Here is a 24,593-nt window from a genome sequence, read left to right on the forward strand (position 1 = left end):
TCACAAGGGAAATACAAATCAAAGCCACAATAAGATATCATCTTACCCCAGTTAGAATGGTTATTATCAAAAATATTTTAAAAAATAAGATGCTGGTGAGGATGTGGCAAAAAGGGAACTCAGATACAGTTGGTAGGAATGTTTATTAGTACAACCACTGTGAAAAACAGTATGGAAACTAAAAATAGAACTACCATTTAATTCTACAATCCCACTACTGGCTATCTACCCAAAGAAAAAGAAATCATTATATCTGAGGACACCTTCTCTCACGTGGTTATTTGCAGCACTACTCACAATAGCCAAGATATGGAATCAATCTGAGTTTCCATCAACAGACAAATGGATAAAGAGAGTGTGGTGTATATACACAATGGAATACTATTTGATCATAAAAAAAAGAATGAAATCAGGTCATTGCAACAATGTGGATGGAACTGAATGCCATTATGTTGAGTGAAATGAGCCCGCACAAATACCACATATTCTCACTCATATGTGGGAACTAAAAAACTTGATCTCATGGAGATAAAGGACAAAATGTTAGCTACCAGAGTCTGGGAAGGGTGTGAGGGTGGAAGGGGGAAGTGAAGAGGTTGGTGAATGGGTACAACCCTATAGTCAGATGGAAGAAATAAGTTCTAATGTTAGATAGTCAACTAGAGTGACTATAGTTAGCAACAACATACTCTGTATTTCAACATAGCTAAAAGAGAGGACTTGAAAGGCTAAAGCATATAGAAATGATAAATACGCAAGGTGATGAATACCCCAAATAACTGACTTGATCATTAAATATTCTACCCATGTGAAAAATACACATACCCCATATATATATCAATAAAAGAAAAAAAAAACCTACTTCTTTCTGTTTATGAAGAACCACGCTGCTCGATCAGTCCATAAGCGCCCCCGCCTTGCCCCCTCCCCACACCCACTCCTCACTAACTTCTCTCGCAAGACTCCACTCCAACCCTTGGGAGCCCCCTGCGCTTGCGCACGCTCAGGTCTTCCCCTCCAGCAGGGGGCCGACCTTGATTTTCCATCCTCTACGTGCTGTGGCATTCCCTCTTCCCTAAGTCTTTCATCATACGCTTCCTTAGCCACGGGTTGCCCTTAGCAACAGAAGGACGCGCGCCGGTGGATTTGATTCCTGGCTAGTTTCTAGCACCTGCTGACGCGCTGGGGCGCCGGCCGAATCATGTCTGAGATCCTGTGCCAGTGGCTCAACCAGGAGTTGAAGGTGTCCCGGACCGTGAGTGAGTGACCACGGCTGGGGCGAGCGGGCGAGGGGCGAGCGGGGAGCCCGGAGCGCCGCGATCGGATGGAAGGGGACCCGCTAGGCGCGAGCTGCGCAGATGGGGCGCCAGAGGGGTCCGGCGCCGTCCCAGGCCTGTCCCGCGACCGCCCTGCAGTTCGCCCCCAGCCACCGCGGCAAGGCCTCCGCTTCTCCCCACTCTACCGCTCTCTGGTTACCCCTCAACCCGCGGGCCCAACACCACAGAGTTTCTCCGCTAAGGCGTGGTTCTAAGCAGTCAGCGGGTTTCAGGAGGGTACTTTGCTTCTGTGGAGAGGGAACCTTGCTGGACTCTGTCTACTCTTACCCCGAAGCTTCAGAAGCATGGTGTGCTGGCAAACTGATGAATTAGGAAGCCCCCGGACAAGTTCCAATACCTTCTCTGAGTGAGTTTTCTTCAGTATAAACTGGATCCGATCATACTTTCCCTACTTAACTGTCCAGCAAGGAATGGTGTGTGTGAAATGAGTTTTGGCGAAATATGTGAACATTTGCAAATTTTAAGCTCAAAATTCACAAATTTTAGTTCGTTCTGGTCACTGTTTACTCTTGCCCAAACTGACCTCATTCAAAAACCTGGTCTTAACCTAATCATGAAATTACCATCCCAAGATCCCAAGTCTCACAACCACAGAAGAAATTTTATGTGCTTGTGGCTTCAGTGACAGCCAACTAATTCCAACACAACACTACACTCCACTTCAACCTCTTTCCGTGCTTTTTCCGTAGGATTTCATTTTTCAATTAGCATCCCCCCCCCAACGGCTAGAGGTTTTCAGCGCAAATCATTTCAGTTTGTTTTCCCAGAAGAATCCTTGCACAATAACTTTCTATCAGAGGGCCAGTGGTGCCAGGTAATCCACAGAAGTGGCTGGATCAGTAGTGTTTCTGTGGGTGCCAAGTACTTATTATCAGCATGAGGATCTTTAACATTGACCATTTCCAGTTGCCTTTCTTGAAACGTAAGCCCTGGACTCTTCCTTTGCCAAACCATCACCCATACACTCGCTATGAATTGCAGTCAATTCTTTTCCAGGGTTCTGATCATCCCATTGTGGCTCTGTTTCTCTCTTAAAATATGATGCTAACCTTAGGACAATATTTAGCCTTTAGCATTTCGTGTTTCTGTCTCACTATAAGAGCCAAAATACAATATCATGCTTTAAGTTGTACTCTTCAAAAGGAAAAGCAGTTACAGATTGCTTAGTTTAATTTGGTTCATTTATTTGATTGGTAAAAATCACATCCTTAGCTCAAGTCCCCAGAACACTGTTGCAAATGGAACACTTTGGAGAAGAATAAATAAATGAATAAAAAACATAAAAACATTAGATGCCATTATAATTGTAATCAGTTTGGGGAATTTGGGTTTTGAGAGAAGGAGTATTGACTTTATTCTGTGAAGATTAAAAGATACTTTTTTAGTAAGAATTTTAACTACATAAGCTATGAGGGGAAAATTCCCCGCTTCTGCTTTCCTAAAGTGTACATCTGGATGCTGTTAGTAGAGACACCCCAACCTATTGCAGTATTCATTGCATTCACTAGCAATCCATCCGGCACCACATCTGCTATAAGACAGAGAAACAGTCCACGAGATAACTAAACTCTACTATAGGGAGCTGTAGGGAACATAGTCAGCTATGTTTGGAAACAAACAAAATAGAATCTGCATCCAAGGAAGCACATTGTCTGCTGTTGATGTTCCATCATTAGATACGCTGTTCTATAGTGTACAAAGGAAGGCTGGGATGGCTATGGAAACTATAGTGGGAAGACTGTCCGTAGGTGAAACTTATGAGGTATGTCACTTGGCAATTTCTGGATAAGGGTAGTGTGAGAGCAAAGGTTTGGAGACTACACTGCTAGAGTTGAAATCTGTTAGCCATCACTTACTAGCTAGTGACTATGGACAAATTATTTACCTAGATTTCATCATACTTAAAAATAGCAGTAATAATGATACCTAACCAGATTGTATCAAGATTAATGTAATTTGCATGAAGACTCTGACAGTTTAAAGAAAAAGAAAAAAAGATTAAATGAGATAATAAATGTAAAGCATTTAGAACAATACTTGGGGCATAAATGCTAAATCTCACCTTTCAGCATCTAACATAAAAATGTAAATGCACCAGTAGGTAAGCCTGTTTGAACAAAGATATTTATTGCTGCATGGTTTATAGGTGCAAAATAAAAAATTGGGAGCCACCCAAACATCCTACAATAATGTAATACTTGGATAAACTATGCTTTATTTATGCTATGAACTGTTATACAGTTAGAAAGAACTAGTTAACTGGCATAACTTTTGACCTAAAGGATATTTATGTATTTTTGTCAAGTACCAAACAAAAGTTATAGATTATTGTAACTAGTATAATTACATTTTTGTGCCAACCAGGAAACACACACACATGTGAATAGGGATATTTATTTATATAAGCATGAAGAAAAGTGTGTTAAGGCATATACTGAACTGTTGACATGCATGTGAGTCATCATTGTAGTCTGTGTACGCATGGAGGAAAGTATGAAAGGATATAAACAAGTATGTCGATATGAGTTACCTTGGGGAAGGAGGATTATTGCTAACTTTTCTTTATACATCTCTGTTATTTGGCTTACTGCTGGTATTGCTTTAAAAGTTTGAAAGGAAAATTCAAGATAGCGTTAAAAATGAAAAATCAAAAGAGGAGGTAAAACTTCACATGACAGCCGGGCTCGGTGGCTCAGCCTGTAATCCCGCGCCTTGGGAGGCTGAGGTGAATGGATTGCCTGAGCCCGCGGGTTCGAGACCCGCCTGGGCAACTTGGTGAGACTTCATCTCTACAATAAATCAAAAATTAGCTGGGCATGGTAGCACGCACCTGTAGTTCCAGCTCCTTGGAAGGCTGAGGCGGAAGGATCGCCGGAGCCCAGCAGGTCGAGGCTGGGATGGCCGGGAGCGGTCACTGCACTCCAGTCTGGGTGACAGAGTGAGACTCCAACTCAAAACAAACGAACAAACAAACAAACAACAAAAAAACAAACAAAAAACTTCACATGACAAAATAGGATACAAAGATGTTTAACATTAGTTGAGATATAGTAAGCGTCTTATAATAATGTGTTGTGGGAGTTTGTGGAAGAGTTATATGGAGTTTAAATGAAGTTCACAAATGAAAGAGGAATTAGTCATGAAAATTGTCCCCTACTGAGAACTTGTATACTTATATTCTGGCTAAATGCTGTAATTTACATAGGTTTTCTGTTTTAATCTTAAAATCAACCCTAGAAGACATTGCCTCAGATATACAAATGAATAAATGAGACTGAGGGAGTTACCCAGCTAGCAGCTCATAGAGCTAGAATTCAAACTTAGATCTTTTTTTTTTTTTGAGTTGAAGTCTCACTCTATTACTCAGACTGGAGTGCAGTGGTACACACTGGCTAATGCAGCCTCAACCTGCTGAACTCAGGAGATCCTTCCACCTCAGCCTTCCAAGTAGCTAGAACTACAGGCATGTGCCAACATGCTCAGTTAATTTTTTGATTTATTGTAGAGATGAGGTCTCACTGTGTTGCCCAGGCTGGTCTCGAACCCATGGGCTCAGGCAGTCCTCTCGCCTCCACCTCCCAAAGTGCTGGGATTACAGGTGTGAGCCACCATGCCAGGCTTGAAACTAAATCTTTGACTTGTACCTTTATGCCCTGTGTTGTATATTAGAGTTTACACTTAGGGGAGTGTGTGTGTGTGTGTGTGTGTGTGTGTGTGTGTGTGTGTATTAACTCTCCAAAATATATTCATTTGGGCTCCTTTTAAAAGGGTTATTGTTCAATGTAAAGTCATAAGAAATACAAAAATTAACCACCACTGTGAGGCATGTTACAACTTTACAGGGATAACCTAATTTCTAGGTGGTTAAGTGGCAAAGGTGAACTTACTAGTGTTTGTTTAGAAGTGGTCCAGTCCATACAGCTAAAGACAATTGATTTCTGGATTATTCTGAAAGGTAAATACCAATTTGGATAAAGCATATTATATTAAATTTTGTATTGCATGGACTACTCTGCAGTAGAAAATGAACTCCAATGATGTCAAATGCGAATAGTCTTCTTCCACTTAATAAGGTAGTAGAGAGGCTCCTGGAATATCTAGAGACTTGATTAGTCTCAACATAAGGAAATTCAAATGTTTGTAACCAAAGTTATTCAGTGAGTTAAGTTTAACAAGACCATTTCTCCTGAAAATAATGCTGAGATGTATATGCTAATGAAATGTTTTGAAATACAAAAGTTGCCTAACACAAAATTATATCTGAAAATCAAATATCATTTTTTAATGAAAATTAGGCAATATAATGTTACTAAAATATCTGCTGTACAATCATTTAAGAATTTTCATTTATTTTCAAGAATAAACACTGCCCCTGTTTTACAAAATTCTTATGAATTCACCATAAGAGGAAGCTAGCATCAGAATGCCATAATTGGACATTCTCCATAAATGAGTAGATGACTTCAAATTCCATGAACTGTATAGGTCAGATCTTTTGTAAAGATGGATGTAAAGCAGTCCATATTTTTTTGGATTTTAGGTGTGTCTATATTGAAAATTATAGGTATTTCATTATCCATATTTTAATTATTGTAATGATCTTGTTATCAATATTTACAAAGATGAAATATAGAAAAAACTTGGCTAGAGAAGGCTGGATATCTCTAAACATTGATTTTATAGGGTGCAAAGTTGCAATAATAGTCTTCAGGTCCAAAATTTTATACCCTGTGAAATAAAAATAATAATTACCACATAGTCAGGAAAGTGTCATATGAAACTGTAAATGAAAAACATCTATCAAACTGCCTAACATCTACAAAATGGCCATTAAACATTATTTTAACTTTGATTGTGTCTCTAACTTTAGAATATTGCCTTTTATAGTACCTATCATGTAATAGAAACCTTTTAAGTGAAGCAAAAGTGAAATATTTGGACTGAGCCTTATGGATTTGTTTGTCTTGAGAAGGTCACTCTTGGTACTTTCATCCTCAGCTTTGTGATTTCAGAAGCTCTGTTGTATTACTTTAAGCAAGTTCTTAGGAATTGTTTTATACTAACTGAAATTACAGTTTATGGATTTTATAAGCCAGGGTACAAATTTATTGTGGAAAGAAGGACAGCAGAATAATTTATACAGGCAATTGAACATGATTTTTCCTGTTTTGGTGATTTGGTACACTCAGAAGAAGACCAAATTTATAGATCAGATTGCTTATTGACAATCAGAAATTAGATATTACCAAAAGAACCCTCAAATCAAGGTAATATTTGATGTGTTTTACTTTTGTGATCTAGAGCTGTTTTATCTAGATAGCAACAACAGATCAGATTAGATTGTATTAGAACCAGAGTTCCTACCCCTCCATCCCACAGTATTCAGGGAAGCACCACTGTTCAGTATTATTTTCCAATGTTAGTTCTGCTACCAAAAATTTCTGAAATTACAATATTTGTGAATTTTTCTATTGCTATGGGATATTCCTATTCTGAATAAACTTGATTAATACATCCTGAGATCATTATTTACATAATATGTTAAGAAATTAGAGAATTTTTTAGGAGTTTTAAGAAATAATCTGTGCTTTTTTTTTCTAAGTAGTTTCTCATAGATGGTTCATCTTTTTGTATTAAATTTTAGTAGCTTTTGTTTTGGAGAATGGAGTTTTCTACTTTTTGTCTCAAGTTTTAGGGGCATACTTTATTTGAATCCTCTTGTGCATTAGTTATACTTTTTAAAAACCTGGTTTTATGTCCCAACCTTTACAGAAGTATCCAATTTTAAGAGAAGATAGAGATATCAAAAAATCCTATTGAATGCTTATTTGTAGACAATATTTTACAATGTATTATGGTGATCTTGCCATATTATAGAATCATATAACTTACAGAAAGAAAATCTTCCATATCATTGAATTTTTCTTTGGCAGATGAGGAAATTAAATCAAATGTGTTTAGAGCTTTGTTTTGAATTACAAAACTAGATAGTGGCAAGTTAGCAGTAGATTGTGGGCCTCCTGCCGTTTAGCTCATTCCTCTTGTAACTGGATAACATTAAACACATTTTCTCAAACTTAATCTCTCAAGGTTATAAGAAATACAGAGAGTACCAACAAATGTATACACATCTTAAGAAAGGAGAAAAACTGTATTAAATTTGTAATACTCAATATGATGAATACAAGTCATGTTTGACTTCTGCAAATGTAATAGATGCTCAAAGTGGTTCCCATCAGCATCCAGACACTTCTGATTACAGTAAACATCTCTTAAAATGTGTATACAGTTTTTTGGCACCCAGAATGTGGATTCTGATATAAAGCAACAGATTTTAATATTTCCTGGATAGCCCAGCAGCAATTTTCTTGATTAAAACTTAGCTCCCATTGATACAGCAGAAATTAATACAGCAAATCTAATAGCAGAAGACTATTTAAATCAGAGCCAAAATTTTAAGATATGTAGTTCAAAGAACAAATAATACTCAATATTTTCACCGTTAAAGAGTGTTATAATATAGCATTTAAAATTTAGTTTTAGATAGAGAGTAAATCATGAGAATTATGATAAAGACTTTAAAGGAAGATTAGCCACTGTATTCTTATACCAAAGGAAAATAAATTGTCAATATTCCCCTGCCAAAGACCACAGGACACACCTTCAGTTGAACAAAGTTGGATTTACTGAGTTTGTTGCAACAAGAGAGAACACATTCCATGGGGATTAGGGGGAGCATGTCAGTAGGAAGGTGTTAGAATGGACTTGGCCTCCTGTTAGGTATTTTTCAAGAAGGGTTCCAGGAAGAAGTGCTTTACTCTGGATTGAATCCAGTCAAGAAGCATAGACAATTCTTATGATTGAGTATCTTAATCTTAACTAGAAGGTGGGAAGAATGGTGCAGGACAAAGCTGTAATTGGTTAAAAGAAAAAAAAAGAAGCAGCAATCATGCCTATTGGCCAGAATAGGGGTTTGTTTGATCATTTTTGGATTTTGGACAATATTCTTGTTTTGGTCTGAGTTTAGACATCATTACAGAGGGATTTTGTTTTTGTTTTAATACATCAGGGTCACAGAGTAGCCTTGTCTGATGCTGATAGACTGTGAAATTGGTTATGTTCAGCCAGAGAATGCCAAGGCTGAGCTGTAAGCACCTAGCCAATTTTTAGGAACATTGTGGCCTGATAGGGCCAGGCCTGTTTCCAGCCACTAGCAGTTGTTTTTCTCCCTCTCAAATGAAAGTGAATTTGCTTGGATTTTTAAATATAGTTGATAATGCAAGTTAGAGCTTTGCTCCTCTAGTAAAGGAGGTGCACAGGCCACTGAGCAAAGAATGGTATAGATCTGCAGTCCCTTATATAAAAAATTCTAAAATCCAAAGTCTCTGAAAAACTGTAAGTTTGTCTATTAGTCATCGGCCAACAGAGCCTGACCAAAAATGCTGTCAGGCTCTTTAGTCTTCACTTATTTCACTGAATGTGAATAGTTAAAATAGTTTGCTGTAGAAATCAACTGTGTTTAATTACAGGTGCTTATCCAGATAAGTGGAAGTGTTATAGCCTGTCTGGACCAAAGAGTGGTGCTGTGTCTGAATTTAAGGACATTATCAAATATTTGCTTTCTGAGTACTCATTTGTCTTTTATACAAGAATATTTGTATTGTAATCATTAAAGATCTATTATTTATAGTCTGTATAATTTTATGACCTGTTTAGATTAGAAAACAGTAATAATAAAAATCATCACTGAGCCCTTACTAAGGACAGAGCATTATTCTAAGCACTTTACATGTAATGTCTCATTAATTTTCAAAATTACTCTTAGGCAATAGAGCCCAACACTCTCTTTTACAGATGAGAAACTATGGCTATACAGTTGCCCAAAGTGGAGCAGTTTGTAAATGATCAAGGAGTCAAACAGGGACTCTTTCTCCAGTCTGTGCTCTCTCCTCATTACCATTTTGGAATGTGGATGACTTTCCATGCTTTCTCTAGTTGCCTCAGGTCCATTTAGAAGAAGCACATGGACCATTTCACCTGCTGTCCCAGCCTAACATAGACCTACCACAGAGGCCTGCCTCAAAAGAATACTTTGGGGCCAGACATGGGCCTGGGAAGATTGGAGACAGGGTTGGGTTGTTGCTGAAAAACCTTAGTCCCAGATGTAAATCATGTTAGACTCAGGATGAAAATTGTCACTGGGCTCCCGTAGTTTATTTATTTCTCATATTCATCCATTGTTCCTTGTCCTGGAGTCAACTTGCTTCTTCTTCCCCATAGAAAATTCCAATTGTCTCTGCAAATTAATTTATGGAGATGAGAGTCATGAAATTAGTCATAGTATTCAGTGACATTTATTGGGAATAAAAACATGATTAAATCAAAAGGAAAAAAATAAGATTTTCCTTGCTTTTTTCCTCACTGTTTCTCTCCCCCATCTCCTTCTTCCTTCCTTTTCCTCTCTCTTTCATTATCTCATTTCTCATTTTATACTTTTAAATCAATATTTGCTAACTTATATAATTTTTTTATCTTTATCTTTTCTTGTCTAACTTATTGAATGTAGTCTTTTTCCTTCTCTTTTTTTCCAAGTTTCTCCTTTTTTGCTTTTGTCATTTTCTATATGAGTAAACATTGTTCTTTATTCTGCTGATGCACACAATAAATCTAAGTGTCATATGCATGAAAAGCAGTAGACAGAGGTTTTTGTACTTGCTTATATATTGTTAACTGTGCCGACAATTTTTAAAACACGTAAGTGCTTACTGACCTTCTTGGACCCCATTATACCATACATACCTCTATTTTATTTGTGTCAGAATTGACTTGTTAATGTGCCATCCCATTTCAAAGGAAATAGGATATGATTTTGTTTTTCTAGCCACATTTTTATAGAAAATATTTTGCTATGGACTGTTTTATCTGCTACACTGAAGATGAAGGAATAGTATTCAGTTATTCCCCAGTTATCCATGGGCTAGACTTCAGGCATTCAAGTCAACATGAACCACAGGCACAGTGCAAACTTCAGAGGAAGGTAGGAAGGGAAAGATATTATTACCTGAAGGTGGCATAGCAACAGCTCCTGAACAGAAAGCAACATGCAGAAAATGGGCCAAAAGCTTAATGCTGAGGACCAGAAAGACATCTATAGACGGACAGTGGTTCAATGTCCAATAGCTCTTAGAAAACTAAGGGAAGAATGGGCATGGGCTAGGGGGGAGAAAAGGGAAAAGAACAGAAGGAAGGAATCAACAAACAGAAGAGGTTGGAAGACACAACCACCAAAGCCCAGGTGTCACATTGAGGGCAGTAGTGGCTGTGTGACCTTTGGGGTCTGCAAGGGAAGAAAAAAGCAGCAGTGGCATGGAAGGAGATTATTCACACTCTGCTCTTTGGAGACTGAAAAGGCCATTTAGATTTTAGTTGCTTCAAAGATCACTAAGGTATGATGCCAGAAAACACTTGCAGATAGCATTTCATGTAAGAGCTCACCAATCTCCTTCATGGGTGTAGTGTCGCAAAGCATTGTGGTATTTAGGTCATGCCATATTAAAGTCAGGACTATGCAGTGCTTTGGTTAAGAAGCTCAAGCCTAACTTGCGCTGCAAGGTGTTTTCAGGCAGTACAACAGAGCTGGCTGAGTTACAGAGCTAGTGCATGACATAAATTCGAAATTTTCCTTATGGAAGCTTCAGGTTGTACTTAGTACCTGTTTTCTAAGTCTGTTTTCTCAAGAGTGACAAGGTGTTTCACATTAAGACACAGCTTTGGAAGGACAGATGTGACTTATAAGAAAGAGCATCAAACTATCAATTCTAAAGAATATCTCATGGTTTTAGAGTGATATTTTTCTGCCATGAACAATTTAAAAAATAATGGTAAAACTGACCTGATTGTGGAAAAACTTTCCAAAATCCACCAATAGGTGCCAGACTCTAGCTTAGGACTAGATGTAATGTGTTTTTTTCTCACATGAACTATAGCTGAATACAAGATTAGGTAGTTGAAACCGTTTGTTTTCCTGGAGCTTACAAAAATTTTATATCTTTACTTGTTGCTAAAGTGATTTATAGACAAAAGCATTGTTTCCCCTAAAGGTTTTCTGCCCCTTATTTTTTCTATTGTAAATCTTTAAAAAATCATGTAATCATAATCAAAAGATTCTAAGGCTAGACAGTTCAAGAGCACACCCTGAGGACATAGAATCAATGAGAATAGTAGACATCTCTTTAAAATTATTCTTATTATTATATTGATTCCACTTAAGGATTGGGGTGTCATTCAGAGTATAAAGTATTAAGAACAGACATTAGGCAAGTCTTAGATTAAACTGTGGGATGGTGTTAGATATGCAAAAAAGTATTACTTTTGTGCTAACATGCAGTCTTCTGAGTAAGGACTGCAGTGGCCTCTATGGCACAATTCACCTCATCTCCCTGCAACCACACAACCTAGCACTAGTTCTACAAATAAATTAGCCACCTCACTATTAGTCAAATAGATAAAATAGAACAATCTGTTATGACTGAGCCTGTGATATTGCAATAACATAGTATTTTGACCACTATTGCCTCAAGGACCTTCATGGAGGCATTCTGAAGATTTATGGAGGATTTTGAAATAATTTGAGGGATAATGGCTTTGGCCTATGATAATATAATTTGTTTTATATATTATCCTTAAATACCATGTAACTCTACATCCTTCATTTCATAAGGAAAATATGTGACCCAAAATTAAGAGAATTTTTAGAGAAAGAAAATTCTAACAAACACTTAAAAATTTTTCTGCACATTTCATTATGTGTCTACTATGCAGAAGTCATGGCACCCAACAGTTCTCATACATTATTGCAATCTTTAAAATAGCTCTCTAAACTAAGACATAGAAAATGGTTATCTCTGTTCTAGAGATGAGGCAGAAACTCAAGATTAAGCAGCTTGTAAAGGGCAGACCCACACAGCAAGTAAAGGGCAGTCCCACAGTTCCAACGTAGATGTCTCTGATTCCAAAGCCAGGTTTTTCTCTGAGAAATCTCTCCATTATTGCATGGGATAACAACTGGACCATAGTGTTCTCTCTGAATCATGAAGGAAAAGTTTGATTAGTCCAATAGGCTTTATCTAAGAAGGTGCAAATTGCTTTTAGCATAATTTCCATCATTTTACAGGTTAAAGTTAAGTCTTTGTTTGAAAAAGTTAGGTTGTACTTCATTTGACTAGAATATTCTGTCAGCTTAGGTTGTATGGATAAAGCATTAAAGTATAATTTTATAAAACACTTTGAAGTTTTCTTTTTAGATCTAAAGTTATTTATAAATTTTATTGGTGTGTTCTGTTTAATGTTTATTAAAAGGTATCTTTTTTCCCCCACAATTTTGTGTGTCATCAGTTATTGATTTGTATTTATTTGGGGGATCTTTACAAAATGCCTACTGTTGAACTTCCATTTTTTCCTTTGGTTATTAAAAATGTTTCTAGAGATAGGTTCCATGAGCTCAAGCTAAATTATGGGAGTTTTTGCTCTATGTATACATCATGAGAATGTATTAGCTCTGTGTGCAACATTATAGACACTTTTTTATCTCTATGTTTTTAAATTCAGGTCCCAAGTCATTTGCAAAAGCATTTTCCAGTGGCTATCTAATTGGAGAAGTTCTGCACAAGTTTGAACTTCAGGATGATTTTTCAGAATTTTCAGAAAGCAGGTTAGTGAAGTAATTTCTTACTTTTTTAAAAAAGTTAATTTCTTTGGCATTTGGAAAGTCCAAAGTTAGCTTTAAAGAATCATCAGTCTAGCTAGGCATGGTAGCACGCACCTGTAGTTCCAGCTACTTGGAAGGCTGAGGTGGAAGGATTGCCTGAGCCTGCAGGTTGAGGCTGCGGTGGCTGGGAGTGTGCCACTGCACTCCAGCCTGGGTGACAGAGTGAGACTCCAACCTAGAAAGAAAGAAGAAGAAGAAGAAGAAAAGAATCATCAATCATAACATACCCTCCAGACCTAAAACAGCCAAGCAGACCATTGACATGGAAATAGTTGCTTCCTGTCACATATATTCTTTAATGTCCCAAGAGTACAAAGGAAAGAGGGTTATATGGTTGCAGCAAGACCTCATCTCTAAATGTGACTTATTTTAATACTTTCAATGTAGCTCTAATCTCACTCTAGATTACTTCCTCTTTTGTTAACTGATTTTTCCTTCTTTTAAAAGAAGAAGTGAAACAACCTATAGTGCCCTGGATGGTCAATTAGTATTATTCTTTGAGTTTTTAAAAATATAGAATAGAACTTAAGTGCTAGTTTTAAAAAATCCATAATTTTTTGTAGTGACTATAATGAGATATAATTTATATAACATAATTTTCCATTTTAAAGCATACCATTTAGCAGTTTTAGTATATTTGTACATTCACAACCATCACCACTATTTAAACTCCCAGCACCCGACACCAACTAATCTATTTTCTGTCTTTGTGGATTTGCCTTTTCTACACATATCAATTGAATCAATCATAATATGTGACATTTTGTGACTGTCTTCTTCCACCCAGGATAATGTTTTCAGGGTTCATCTATGTTGGAACATGTATCAGTACCTCTTCATTTTTATTTATTTGCTGAACAATTTCAATTATATGAATATACTATACCTCATTTTGTTTATCCATTTATCAGTCAATGGATACAGTCATCCATTGGTATCCTTAGGGCATTGGTTCCCTGACTTCCTGTGGATACCAAAATCCATGGATGCTTAGGGCTGTTATATAAAATGGCATTGTATTTACATATAACCATCACACAGCTGTGTATATACTTTAAATCATCTCTAGGTTATTTATAATACCTAATACAATGCCTACTTCATTTGTGTGAATTCAATGTAGTATTCAATGTGCTGTAAATTCAAGTTTTGCTCCATGGAACTTTGTGGAATTCTTTTTTCCTCAAATAATTTTTATCTGCAGTTGTTTGAATTTCTGGATGTAGAACCCACAGATAAAGAGGGCAAACTGGATTTGAGTTGTTTCCACTTTTTAGCTATTATGAACAATCTGCTATAAACATTGTGGTTTTGCATGGATATGTTTTCATTCTTGGATGTATACCTAGGAGTGGAATTGCTTCATTATATGGTCTGTGTTTACCTTTTGAGGAACAAGTAAATAGTTTCTAAAAATGCCTGCATCAGTTAAATTCACACTAGCAGTGTATGAAGGTTTTGAATTCTCCATGTTCTTAACACCTGTTATTTTCTATTTTTTTTATTATAGCCATCTTAGTGGGTGTGAAGTGGTATCTCATTATTTTGATTTGCATTTTCCTATTAACTAGTGATGTTGAACATCTTTTTATTTATTTATTAGTTATATGTGAAGCTTCACTGATGAAATGTCTATTCAGATCCTTAGCCTATTTTTAAACTGACCTTTTTATTGTTTGAGTTATAAGTGTTACTTATATATTCTAAATAAGAGTTCTTTGTCAGATAAATGATTTACAAATATTTTTCCCATTATGCGTATTCTACTTTCACTTTATTAATAATGTCCTTGGAAGCACAAAAATTTTTTTTATTTTGATGAATTCCAATTTTTTGTCACTTCTGCTTTTGGCATTATATTTATATATACAAAATTCTTTTTATTTCTCTAAGGGCTATAATAATATTCTGTCTGTTCACTCACAATTTTAGTAATTTGAGTCTTCTCTCTTTTTCTTAGTTTGCAAATGTTATTGATCTTTTCAAAAATCCAACATTTGGTTTCATTTATTTACTTTGTTTTGGGTTTGAGATCTTTTTAAATATTTGCATGATGGTTGTAAATGTCCCTCTAGACACTGCTTTAGCTGCATCATATATATTTTGGTATGTTAGTTTTGCATTTTTATTTATCTTAAATAATATTTTAATATTCCTTGGACTTGTTCTTTTATGCATTGTTATTTAATTTTCACATATTTGTGAGCTTTTAAAATTTACCCTTCTAATTTCTAATTTAATTAATTGTGGTTGGGGAACATATTTTTTATCTTTTCAATCTCTTTAAACTTTTTGAGCTTTCTTTTTTTTTTGGTGGGAGATTTTCTGGCAAAAACTGGAAAACCTACTAGACAAATACTAAAAGAGCTGTGGCACCTATTGAAGCTTTTTAAAAAATGATCTAACATATGATCTCTTTTTGAAATGTTTTATATGTACTTAAATAATGTATATTCTGCTGCTGTTCAATAGAATATTCTATAAATATCTGTAAGGTCTAGTTGGTTTATAGTTGTTTAAGTCTTATATTTCTGTGCCAGTCTTCTGCCTCGTTGCTGTGTTGCCTTGTTGTTGTTATTGAAAATGGGATATCAAAGTCTCTAACTATTGCTGAATTGGCTATTTCTCCTTCTGATTCTTTCAGTTTTTGTTTGATGTGTTTTGTGACTCTATTGTTAGATACATATAGGTTTACAAATGTTATGTCTTTTTGAGGAATCAACCATTTAAATATATAAAATGTTCTTTTTGTTCTCAAGTAATAATTATTTTCTTAATGTCATTTTTTTCCTGATTGTAGTATAGCCATTTTACTTCTCTTTTGGATATCATTTTACATGGTATTTTTTTCATCCTTTTTCTTTCAACTGATTTCTGTCTTTGAATCTAAAATATATCTCTTATAGACAGCATATATTTGTATAATTGGACTGAATATTCATTCTGCCATTATCTACTTTGTAATTATAGTTTTTAATCCATTTATTTATAACGAAATTATGAAAGAGCCAGGATTTAAATGAACAATTTTGATATATGTCTTTTTTGCTCCTCTATTATTGCCTTTTTGTGTTAGATATTTTTCTAATACCATTTTAATTCTTTTATTGTTTCTTTTACTGTAAATTTTTAAAATTTTCTTAGTGACCACCATGGAGAATGCAATTAAAATTTTAACTTAAATAAAACTTGTTCAGGTTAATACTAATTTTATTTCACTAACATAGAAAATCTTTGCTACAGGGTAGCTCCGTTCTCTCTTTCTTTCTGTGGTATTATTGTCACATGAATTACATCCTAAGCTTATCAACTCAGTTTTGTAATTATTGCCTTGTGCAGTTGTCTTTTAAATTAGATAAGGAAGATAAAATAATTACAAACAAAAATACATTTAAAATCTTTTTTTATATTTCTCTATGTAATTACTTCTACTGGTGTGCTTTATTTCTTCATGTGATTTGAGTTGTTATTTAAAAGGTGTCCTTTAATTTAGGACTAAATGTAATATAAAGTTTAGTATTTCTTATAGGGAAGGAATGCTGACAACTAAGTCTATTAGTTTTTTGTTTGTTTGTTTGTTTTTTGAGTTGGAGTCTCACTCTGTCACCCAGACTGGAGTGCAGTGGCCGCTCCCGGCCACCGCAGCCTCGACATGCTGGGCTCTGGCGATCCTTCCGCCTCAGCCTTCCGAGTAGCCGGAATTACAGGCGCGCGCTACCATGCCCAGCTGATTTTTTGATTTATTGTAGAGATGAGGTCTTGCTGCCCAGGCGGGTCTTGAACCCACGGGCTCAGGCAATCCACTCACCTCAGCCTCCCAAAGGCGCGGGATTACAGGCTGAGCCACCCAGCCCGCTGTCTATTAGTTTCTGTTTATCCTTCAATTTGGACGTATACTCTTACCAGACATAGAATTATTAGTTAGCAGTCTTTCTCTATTAGCAATTTGACTATGTCATCCCACTGTCTTCTGGCCTTTCTAGTTTTTGATGAGAAATCAGTTCTTTATTTTATTGAGAATCTCTTGTATGTGATGACTTATATTTTTCTTGCTGCTTTTAAGATTCTCTCTTTGTCTTTCAATAGTTTGATTATAATATTTCCAGATGTGGATACTTTTGTGACGACCCTACTGGAGTTCATTGACCTTCTTGGATACATGGATCCATATCTTTTATTATATTTATGAAGTTTTGGCCATATTTCTCCAAATATTTTTTCTAGCCCCATCTTTTTCTCTCACATCTCCTCCCATTATGTGATGTTGAAATGCTTGATGGTATCCCACAGGCTTTGTGCATTTTTAAATATACTTTTTATTGTCGAACAGTTTTAGATTGATAGAAAAACTGTGAAGATAATAGAGAAACTTCCCAAATTGTCCACATTCAGTTTCCCTTGAGGTTAGTATCTTACATTTGTGTTACAATTGATGAGCCAATATTAACATATTACTATCAAATAAAGTTTATACACCATTGAGATTTCCTTAGTTTTTACCTAATGTCCTTTTTGTTCCAGGATCCAATACAGGATGCCATATTATGCTTATATTTCCTTAGGCTCTTCTTAGACATGCCATTTTCTTAGGCTTTTCTTCTTTTTGAAGATATTGATAGTTTTGAAGAATGATTGTCCCTTGGTTGGGATGTGCCTAATGTTTTTCTCATTATTAGAATGAATTTATGTGTTTTGAGGTTATGGTAATTTTTCTTAATTCATTTTTTTCACTTTCTCCCCTGTATAATTTCAGTTGCTCTATCTTTGATGTTTTGGATTATTTCTTCTGCCAACCCAAATCTACTGTTGAACTCTTATTGTAAATGTTTCTTTCAAGGGTAATTTTCAACTCCAGAATTTTACTTTGTTCTTATTTTTATAACTTCTATTTCTTTATTAGTAGTCTCATTTTGTTGAGGCATTGTTCTCATACTTTCTTCTAATTTTTAAAAAAATTATTTCTTTCCATTCTTTAACATATTTATGACAGCCAATTTTCATCTTTGCCCTGGGCTTCCCAGGAAGTTTCTATCAACTCTTTTTCCTTATGTATGGGCCATATTTTTCTTTTTCTCTGTGTATCTCATAATTGTTGAAAACTATTCATTTAGAATGATATACTGTGGCAATTTAGGTTATGGCACCTTCTAAGTGTTTGTTGTTGTTATTGTTGTGCTCCTACTTTTTGTCTATTTAGTGACTTTCCTGGATGAATTCTGTAAAGTCTTTATTACCTTTTGTATACAGCAACTGAAGTCTTTGCTTGGTTGCCTTAGTGGTCAAGCTAATAATCACAGGTATCTTTAAACATCTTGAACCAATAAGTTTCCCCTTGCTGGGGACTCTGTGAGTGTATTGTGGCATGTATTCAGTGCTTTGGCAGTTTACAACTCTGCCTTATCCTTTACTTCCTGCTTGTATAACATCTCAAGGTCAGCCAGAGGTGAGAGATTTGGATCTCCTCATGTCTTTCCTGGGCATCCACACATTTCTGAACATGCATGTGACCTCATAGCTCCCAATAAACATCTCATTTTAGATCTTCCTTTTAAGTTCTCAGGCAGGTTCTTGTTTGTTTCAACTGGTACCACTGTCTCAGACAGCTGTGATTTCAAACAATTGCCACTGATTGTTTTTAATAACATACTTGGAGTAGGACTTTTTTCAGGTCAACTAATGACAAGGCCTACAAATTTGGATTTTCCACAGCACTGCTAGGTAATCAAATAGTAACATTTGTACAGGCAATAATGGTATGACACAAGAGAAACTAACTACTGTCATGCCAAATAATCTATTTTTGCTAAACTCGACCAATTTCTTGAGCTTCTAGGGTACTGGGTAATATTTCATTTAATCCATGCCTTCTTTTCACATTACATCTTTCTTCCTCAAGGCCATGGTATATAAGTTCCTTCACAGTTAGCCCCAGCTGCTCCTTCTGCCTATCTTTGCAGGCCTATGCTCCCTATGCTCCCTTTGTTCCTACCTTTGTTGCCACCAATAAGAGCTACATTTGCCTCCAAGGTATAAGAATTCTAGGGTAGGTAGGCCTGTGTCCATGCCCTCTTTTTCTCTTTTGTGCTTTCTCAGGAGTTCTTATATATACAGATTGCTATGTTATGACTTGCATGTAACCAGTTTCCAATCCTTTTGTAGTTGTTGTCTGTTTGTACTTTTATGAAATTTAGAAACTCACTTTACACATTGCCTTATTAAAACACTGATCAGTTTGTTGTCAGTTTTTAAATTTATGTTTCTTTCACATTACACATTCAGACCCCTTGACGTTAAGAATGTCAGATTATTTTTCTATTATCTCTAAGGATTAAGGATTAAGGCTGGGTGCATATTTAGCTTTCAGTGAATGGTTTTTGATTTAATGAATGACTATATCACCTAGTAAATTCTACAGATAGAGAACTTGTTTGGACTTCTTAGCAGGAAGTAAAACTCTACACACACAGCTTTAGGTATGGCTTTCCAATTAGTTTAAGAAACTCCAGGTATTTCAGTTTCTTTGTCTTTCTCAAGGTCATGGCTTACAAGGACTTCTCAGTGTGACCTTCATTCATCTTTCCAGCAACATTCCCCACCAGAATGGAATGCTAACCTAAGCTTTTCTAGTCCACACACACATCATGTTTTTTTGTTATGCCTTGTAACTTTGTAAATTAATTTTCTTTTTTTACTTCTACCATGATAAACTCTTATTTGTTCTAAAGTACCAGCTAAAAAATCAACTCCTGCTCTGATCTCTTCTTTTGTACTCCTAGCAGATTTAGTCTCTCCTCTCATTAAGTTATAATTATTTATTTTTATATCAGTTCTTATCATAGTGCCTGCCACATGAAGGGGCCCAAACAATATCTGATGCATGAGTATATGAATGTTTACTCCTCAGCTAGATTTCAAAGTTTCTGAAAGTTGCAGAGAGTGTTTATTCTTTATGCTCCAAGCATTGTCCTGTCCCATAGTAGACTCACAATGTTATTTCCCTAATGAATAGATAAGTGATGTCAGAGAATGTACCTGTTTAGCCAAAGAAAAGTGAAAGGACCATACTGACCAGATCGCCTGATGTAGTATTTCAGGTGAACTAAATTGGTTCTTATTGGCAGGGCCACAGAGGGCCTTTGCATGAAATGAAAAAAGGATCCCCATCAGGCTGGAAACAACTGTGAGGACATAGGTCTTGGTGAACAAAGAGACATTTATGCAAGAAAAATGGAGCCCAATTTTGGATGAAGCAGTCTCATGGTAGGGATAAGGCTTCGCAATCTGAATTCAGGGTGAATTTCACTCTCTTGCCCCTCCTTTGGACAAGTGTGTGTCCTGTGTAACAGCCCTATTTATCATTGGCTACAGAGGACTAACTTTCTGTCCCACTGAGATTCATTGCATTCCTTAACATGAAAAGAGGGTCCTACTTATAACCAAATATCATCTATCTTTAATTCTTGGCACAACCCCCCCTTTTTTCCCCAGGGTACATAGTTTTTTAGATAAAGCAAGGATCAGTAAATCTATAGATAATAGCGTATTTGGTGGGGCCAGTGATCCTTTTTTGGTCAAGGCCTAATTTTTAGGCAACTGCGTGATGCCAGGGCTCATGATTTGGGGATCTTGTCTGATAGTTTTGGTTTATTTAGTCTCAAATGTAAACCATAAACTATATTTTGCAAATAACTTGAAATTATTTGTCTTGGAAATGACTAATTCTAAGAAAACTCATCTAACTGAAAGAATTCTTTGATTTAAGAATTATTTTATTTCTTCTCAAAGAGTAAAAATTAAGCAGATTATTTAAAGAAAAAAGTAAACAAGACTATCCCTAGGAGGGCAGCTACTACTCAACTTATAAAAAGATGTATTCCCTTACCAGCAAGGAAGAAAGGAGGTAGGTAGTCTCTTGGCAAATAAGGACTGTAGGTAGACACAGAGAAGACTTTTCCCAGAATACATTCCTTATTCCCTCAGAGATCATTGTTTACATCATATGCTTTGTCTCCAGAGCAAAGACTCCCCAATGGTTCTTCTGTGTTCAATAACAACTGTTGATTTATCCTGTCATTCTGCTTGTGTATATGCTTTAACAAATGTAGACTTTCATCAATTATAAGTCTTTTTTCTTATTACTTAAAAATTTTTTTTCTTATTGCAGCATGCTTTATCTATTCTGTCCCGTACAAGGCTTGTTTCTATTTTATTAATTTAAAATATTTTATTCAAAGTTTTGTTGATGTAGTATAACACACAAGTTCTGTTTCTCAAATTTTGATTGATTTCAAATATGGAGTTTACATTAAAATTTCCAAAGAGAAGTATTATTATACCCAGATACTTTCACCAGTTCATAAGACATTTAAGACCTCATAGGTAGCTGAATGATGACACTGATAGACTTACAATGCATTCTGGGGCCTACATAATACAAGTCAGAGGGGAAGAAGTGTTCTCCTCTTTTTATCAGTTCAGGGCTAGCCTTCAACAAAATTTGGAAATGGGTAATGTTTGCTTTTGAATTCTCCCTCCTGATTTAGGGTGTAACCTCTGTAGCCCAAGGTTCTGACAGGTGGGTCTCAGTCCATATCTTTCAAAATATGTGTGGTAGGCAAGGCATAGGACTCTGAGGATGGGATGGACATGAAAGAATAGCTGTGATGTGTGATCAAAAGGGGGTCTCAGACACCTGTCCAAAGAATGGAAGCACATGTCATTGATCTGCCTCCCTCTTTCACAGTTGTATTCTTCAAGCATGGTCTGCTTTACTGAATCATTTTAGGCAAATATTTGTTATTTCAAACTGTAAGGATAATTGTGGAGAAGCAAATTGCAAAACTGGACATGAGAAGACAATACATTTTTTTTCCTTATTACAGCATGCATTATCTCTTCTGTCCCCTCCAAGGCGTGTTTCTATTTAATTAATTTAAAATATTTTATTCAAGTTTGGTTGATGTAGTGTAATATACTAAATACACATTATTGAATATTTCTGTTAAAAGTATAATAGTACACAGAGGAAATAGGAAAGTAAGTTATCCCACATAACTGGAAAATACATTTAAGCTATTGCATCACTATTTTTTGTCGACATTGACTTTCTCAGGGTACTGGTTCCTCATTTATATTTAGAAATCGCTCCTGTTTCCTCAGTCTCAGCTCCTTTTAGAGAATGGACACATTTAGGCTAAATTATAAGAGGCTCAAAAAATACTTTAAAATGTATACACATTTTGTGTGTATGTATTAGATGTATATTTTCTTTTCTTTGAAAAAAGTTCCATGACTTTCAGATTTTCAAAGGTGTCAATGATTAAAAATAAAGACAAAAAAAAAAAAAAAGATTTAGAACCACTACCTGAAAGCAATTTTCTTGAGAAATAGTGTACTGAGAACAGTATATCAAGTTTAGGTGTTATGATCTCTATAAGCTTCTAAAAGTGTAATTGAGGTCATTGAGGGTCATTATATCTTCCTCACATAATTTTATTGTCCAAAATTAAGTAATTGAGTGAATATCCCTGTCATATTAGAAATTCTCTAGGCACTCAAATATATGGTACCTCCCTCTGTTCTGAGGTATCATTTTTGGTAGGGGGAGGTTAGGACTTTGATGTATATTCATTGTATTTTTCCATTAAAGAATGCTACTAAATGTTGCAAGTTAAAGTAAGAAGAAAACAAACCAGTGGTTAAAATTGATTTTTATATCCAGTTTGATTATACAGAGGCACAAGAGTTGAAAATGCACTCAATATCTTTTGCCTTCCATTTGTTACTAGACTCATAGCCTCATTAATAGCCTTAGATCATTTGAGACCTGTATTACAATACTTACCTCAATAAATTACTACTGTTTACTCTTTTTTGCCCACTAACTATGAATTCTTCAATGGCAGAGACTGCTACTTTATTTAGAAATGGGGTCTTACTGTCTTGTCCAGTTTGGACTCCAACTACCAGACTCAAGCGGTCCTCCTGCTCAAGTACCTGGCATTACAAGTGCACACCATTACGCCCCGTTTGGGATTGCTTCTTATTCATCTTTATTGCACTTTAATACATTCATTAAAAATTTGAATTTGATGAATAAATACATCCTTGATATATAATGGGTTTTTAATAAATGTTAATGGAAAGAATGAATTAATAAAAGGGGAAATCAATACTTTTTTCTAAAATCTGAACTGATTTTATAATATACTTTTCAAAAATAAATATAACTTCTAATTAGAAAGTCTTTATTGATTTTTAACGTAATAATATGAACTGTATACTGAAGATTATAGTTAATTTGATTGTATAGCTAATATTATTTAGTTAACTATTACAGGCACTGTCTAAAAGGATTATTGTTAGAATTGTCAAGGCAACATTTGGGACTATTTGCAGACTCTAGCAATAATATAATTTTTTTAAATGTACATTTTAGCTGCATTTTTACCTTCTGAGTAACATTTTTTTTGAAACCATATTTAAGTTTTTCCTAGGAGGAAGTTTGTTATCTGTTTTTGCATTGGCTTCCTATAGATCTGTTGTCAGTTTAGAGCAGAAAAGGGCATAAAAGTTTAATGAGTGGTAGTGTAGCCATTAAGAGAAGTAAGTGCATGACATTCAGGTAGATATGGTCAATAAAAACATATCAATGTATTTACATTACTGAGTGATCTTAGAGAGGAGCAATACATTTTTTAAAAACATGAGATAATTCATAATATTAGATCATGATAATACCTCCTGTGATTTTTTTTAACTCAATGCTGGTGTCTAATTTTGTAAACTATTTTAATGTCCAGGGTTTCAAGTGCCAAACTTAATAATTTTTCTCGCTTGGAGCCAACACTTCACCTTCTGGGTGTGCAGTTTGATCAGAATGTGGCCCACAGCATCATCACAGAAAAACCTGGGGCAGCAACAAAACTTTTATATCAACTGTACATTGCTCTTCAGAAAAAGAAGAAAAGTGGACTGACTGGAATGGAAATGCAAACCATGCAGCCCCCGACAAATTTAAGACTTCAAAATATGAAAAGTGATGCTTTTCGAGAGGCAAGTACATAAAGAAGCATAATAAACATGTCCTAGTATAAAACTTGGTAGAGACATGATAGTGATGTTGCATTCTTAAGAAGCTCTTTGGGTACTTGTGCTCATTGTTACGGGCCATAATTGAGTTTTGTTTTACAGTAATATTTTGAATTCCTTTATCCATTTTGATATACTTCTTTATCCTATCCATATTACTAATAGCTTATTGAACTATGTTTTCTAATTTCCGGTGGTACTTTTTTTGTTGTTTTAGAAACAGGGTCTTAATGTTTTTGCTCAGACTGGTCTTGAACCCCTGAGTTCAAGCAATCCTCCTGCCTTACCCTCCCAAGTAGCTGGGACTACAGACCCAGTATTTTTGTGCCTGCTTTTCTCTTTCCAGTTCTACCACTATCCTATCTGCTCATATCTCCCTATGAGCTACTGCAGCAGCC

General features: G+C 35.6%; 1 protein-coding gene across 1 annotated transcript; it reads left to right on the forward strand.

Moving 5' to 3' along the window:
- Window positions 1-1,066: 1,066 nt before the first annotated feature.
- LOC110595485 (sperm flagellar protein 2-like) lies at window positions 1,067-24,229 on the forward strand. The gene is made up of 3 exons (XM_021711459.1): window positions 1,067-1,259; window positions 12,945-13,047; window positions 23,907-24,229. The coding sequence occupies exons 1-3, from the start codon at window positions 1,202-1,204 to the stop codon at window positions 24,169-24,171; spliced, it is 426 nt and encodes a 141-aa protein (XP_021567134.1). The 5' UTR covers window positions 1,067-1,201; the 3' UTR covers window positions 24,172-24,229.
- Window positions 24,230-24,593: the final 364 nt, after the last annotated feature.

This window comes from Carlito syrichta, unplaced genomic scaffold, assembly GCF_000164805.1.
Source record: "Carlito syrichta isolate Samal-C Ts95f unplaced genomic scaffold, Tarsius_syrichta-2.0.1 Scaffold302303, whole genome shotgun sequence".
In the NCBI taxonomy this organism is placed as follows: domain Eukaryota; kingdom Metazoa; phylum Chordata; class Mammalia; order Primates; family Tarsiidae; genus Carlito; species Carlito syrichta.

Coding starts and splice junctions, on each gene's coding strand:
- LOC110595485 (XM_021711459.1), top strand. CDS start 1,202: ATGTCTGAGATCCTGTGCCAGTGGCTCAACCAGGAGTTGAAGGTGTCC. Junction 1,260..12,944: donor GAAGGTGTCCCGGACCGTGA/GTGAGTGACCAC, acceptor TTTTAAATTCAG/GTCCCAAGTCATTTGCAAAA. Junction 13,048..23,906: donor TCAGAATTTTCAGAAAGCAG/GTTAGTGAAGTA, acceptor TTTAATGTCCAG/GGTTTCAAGTGCCAAACTTA.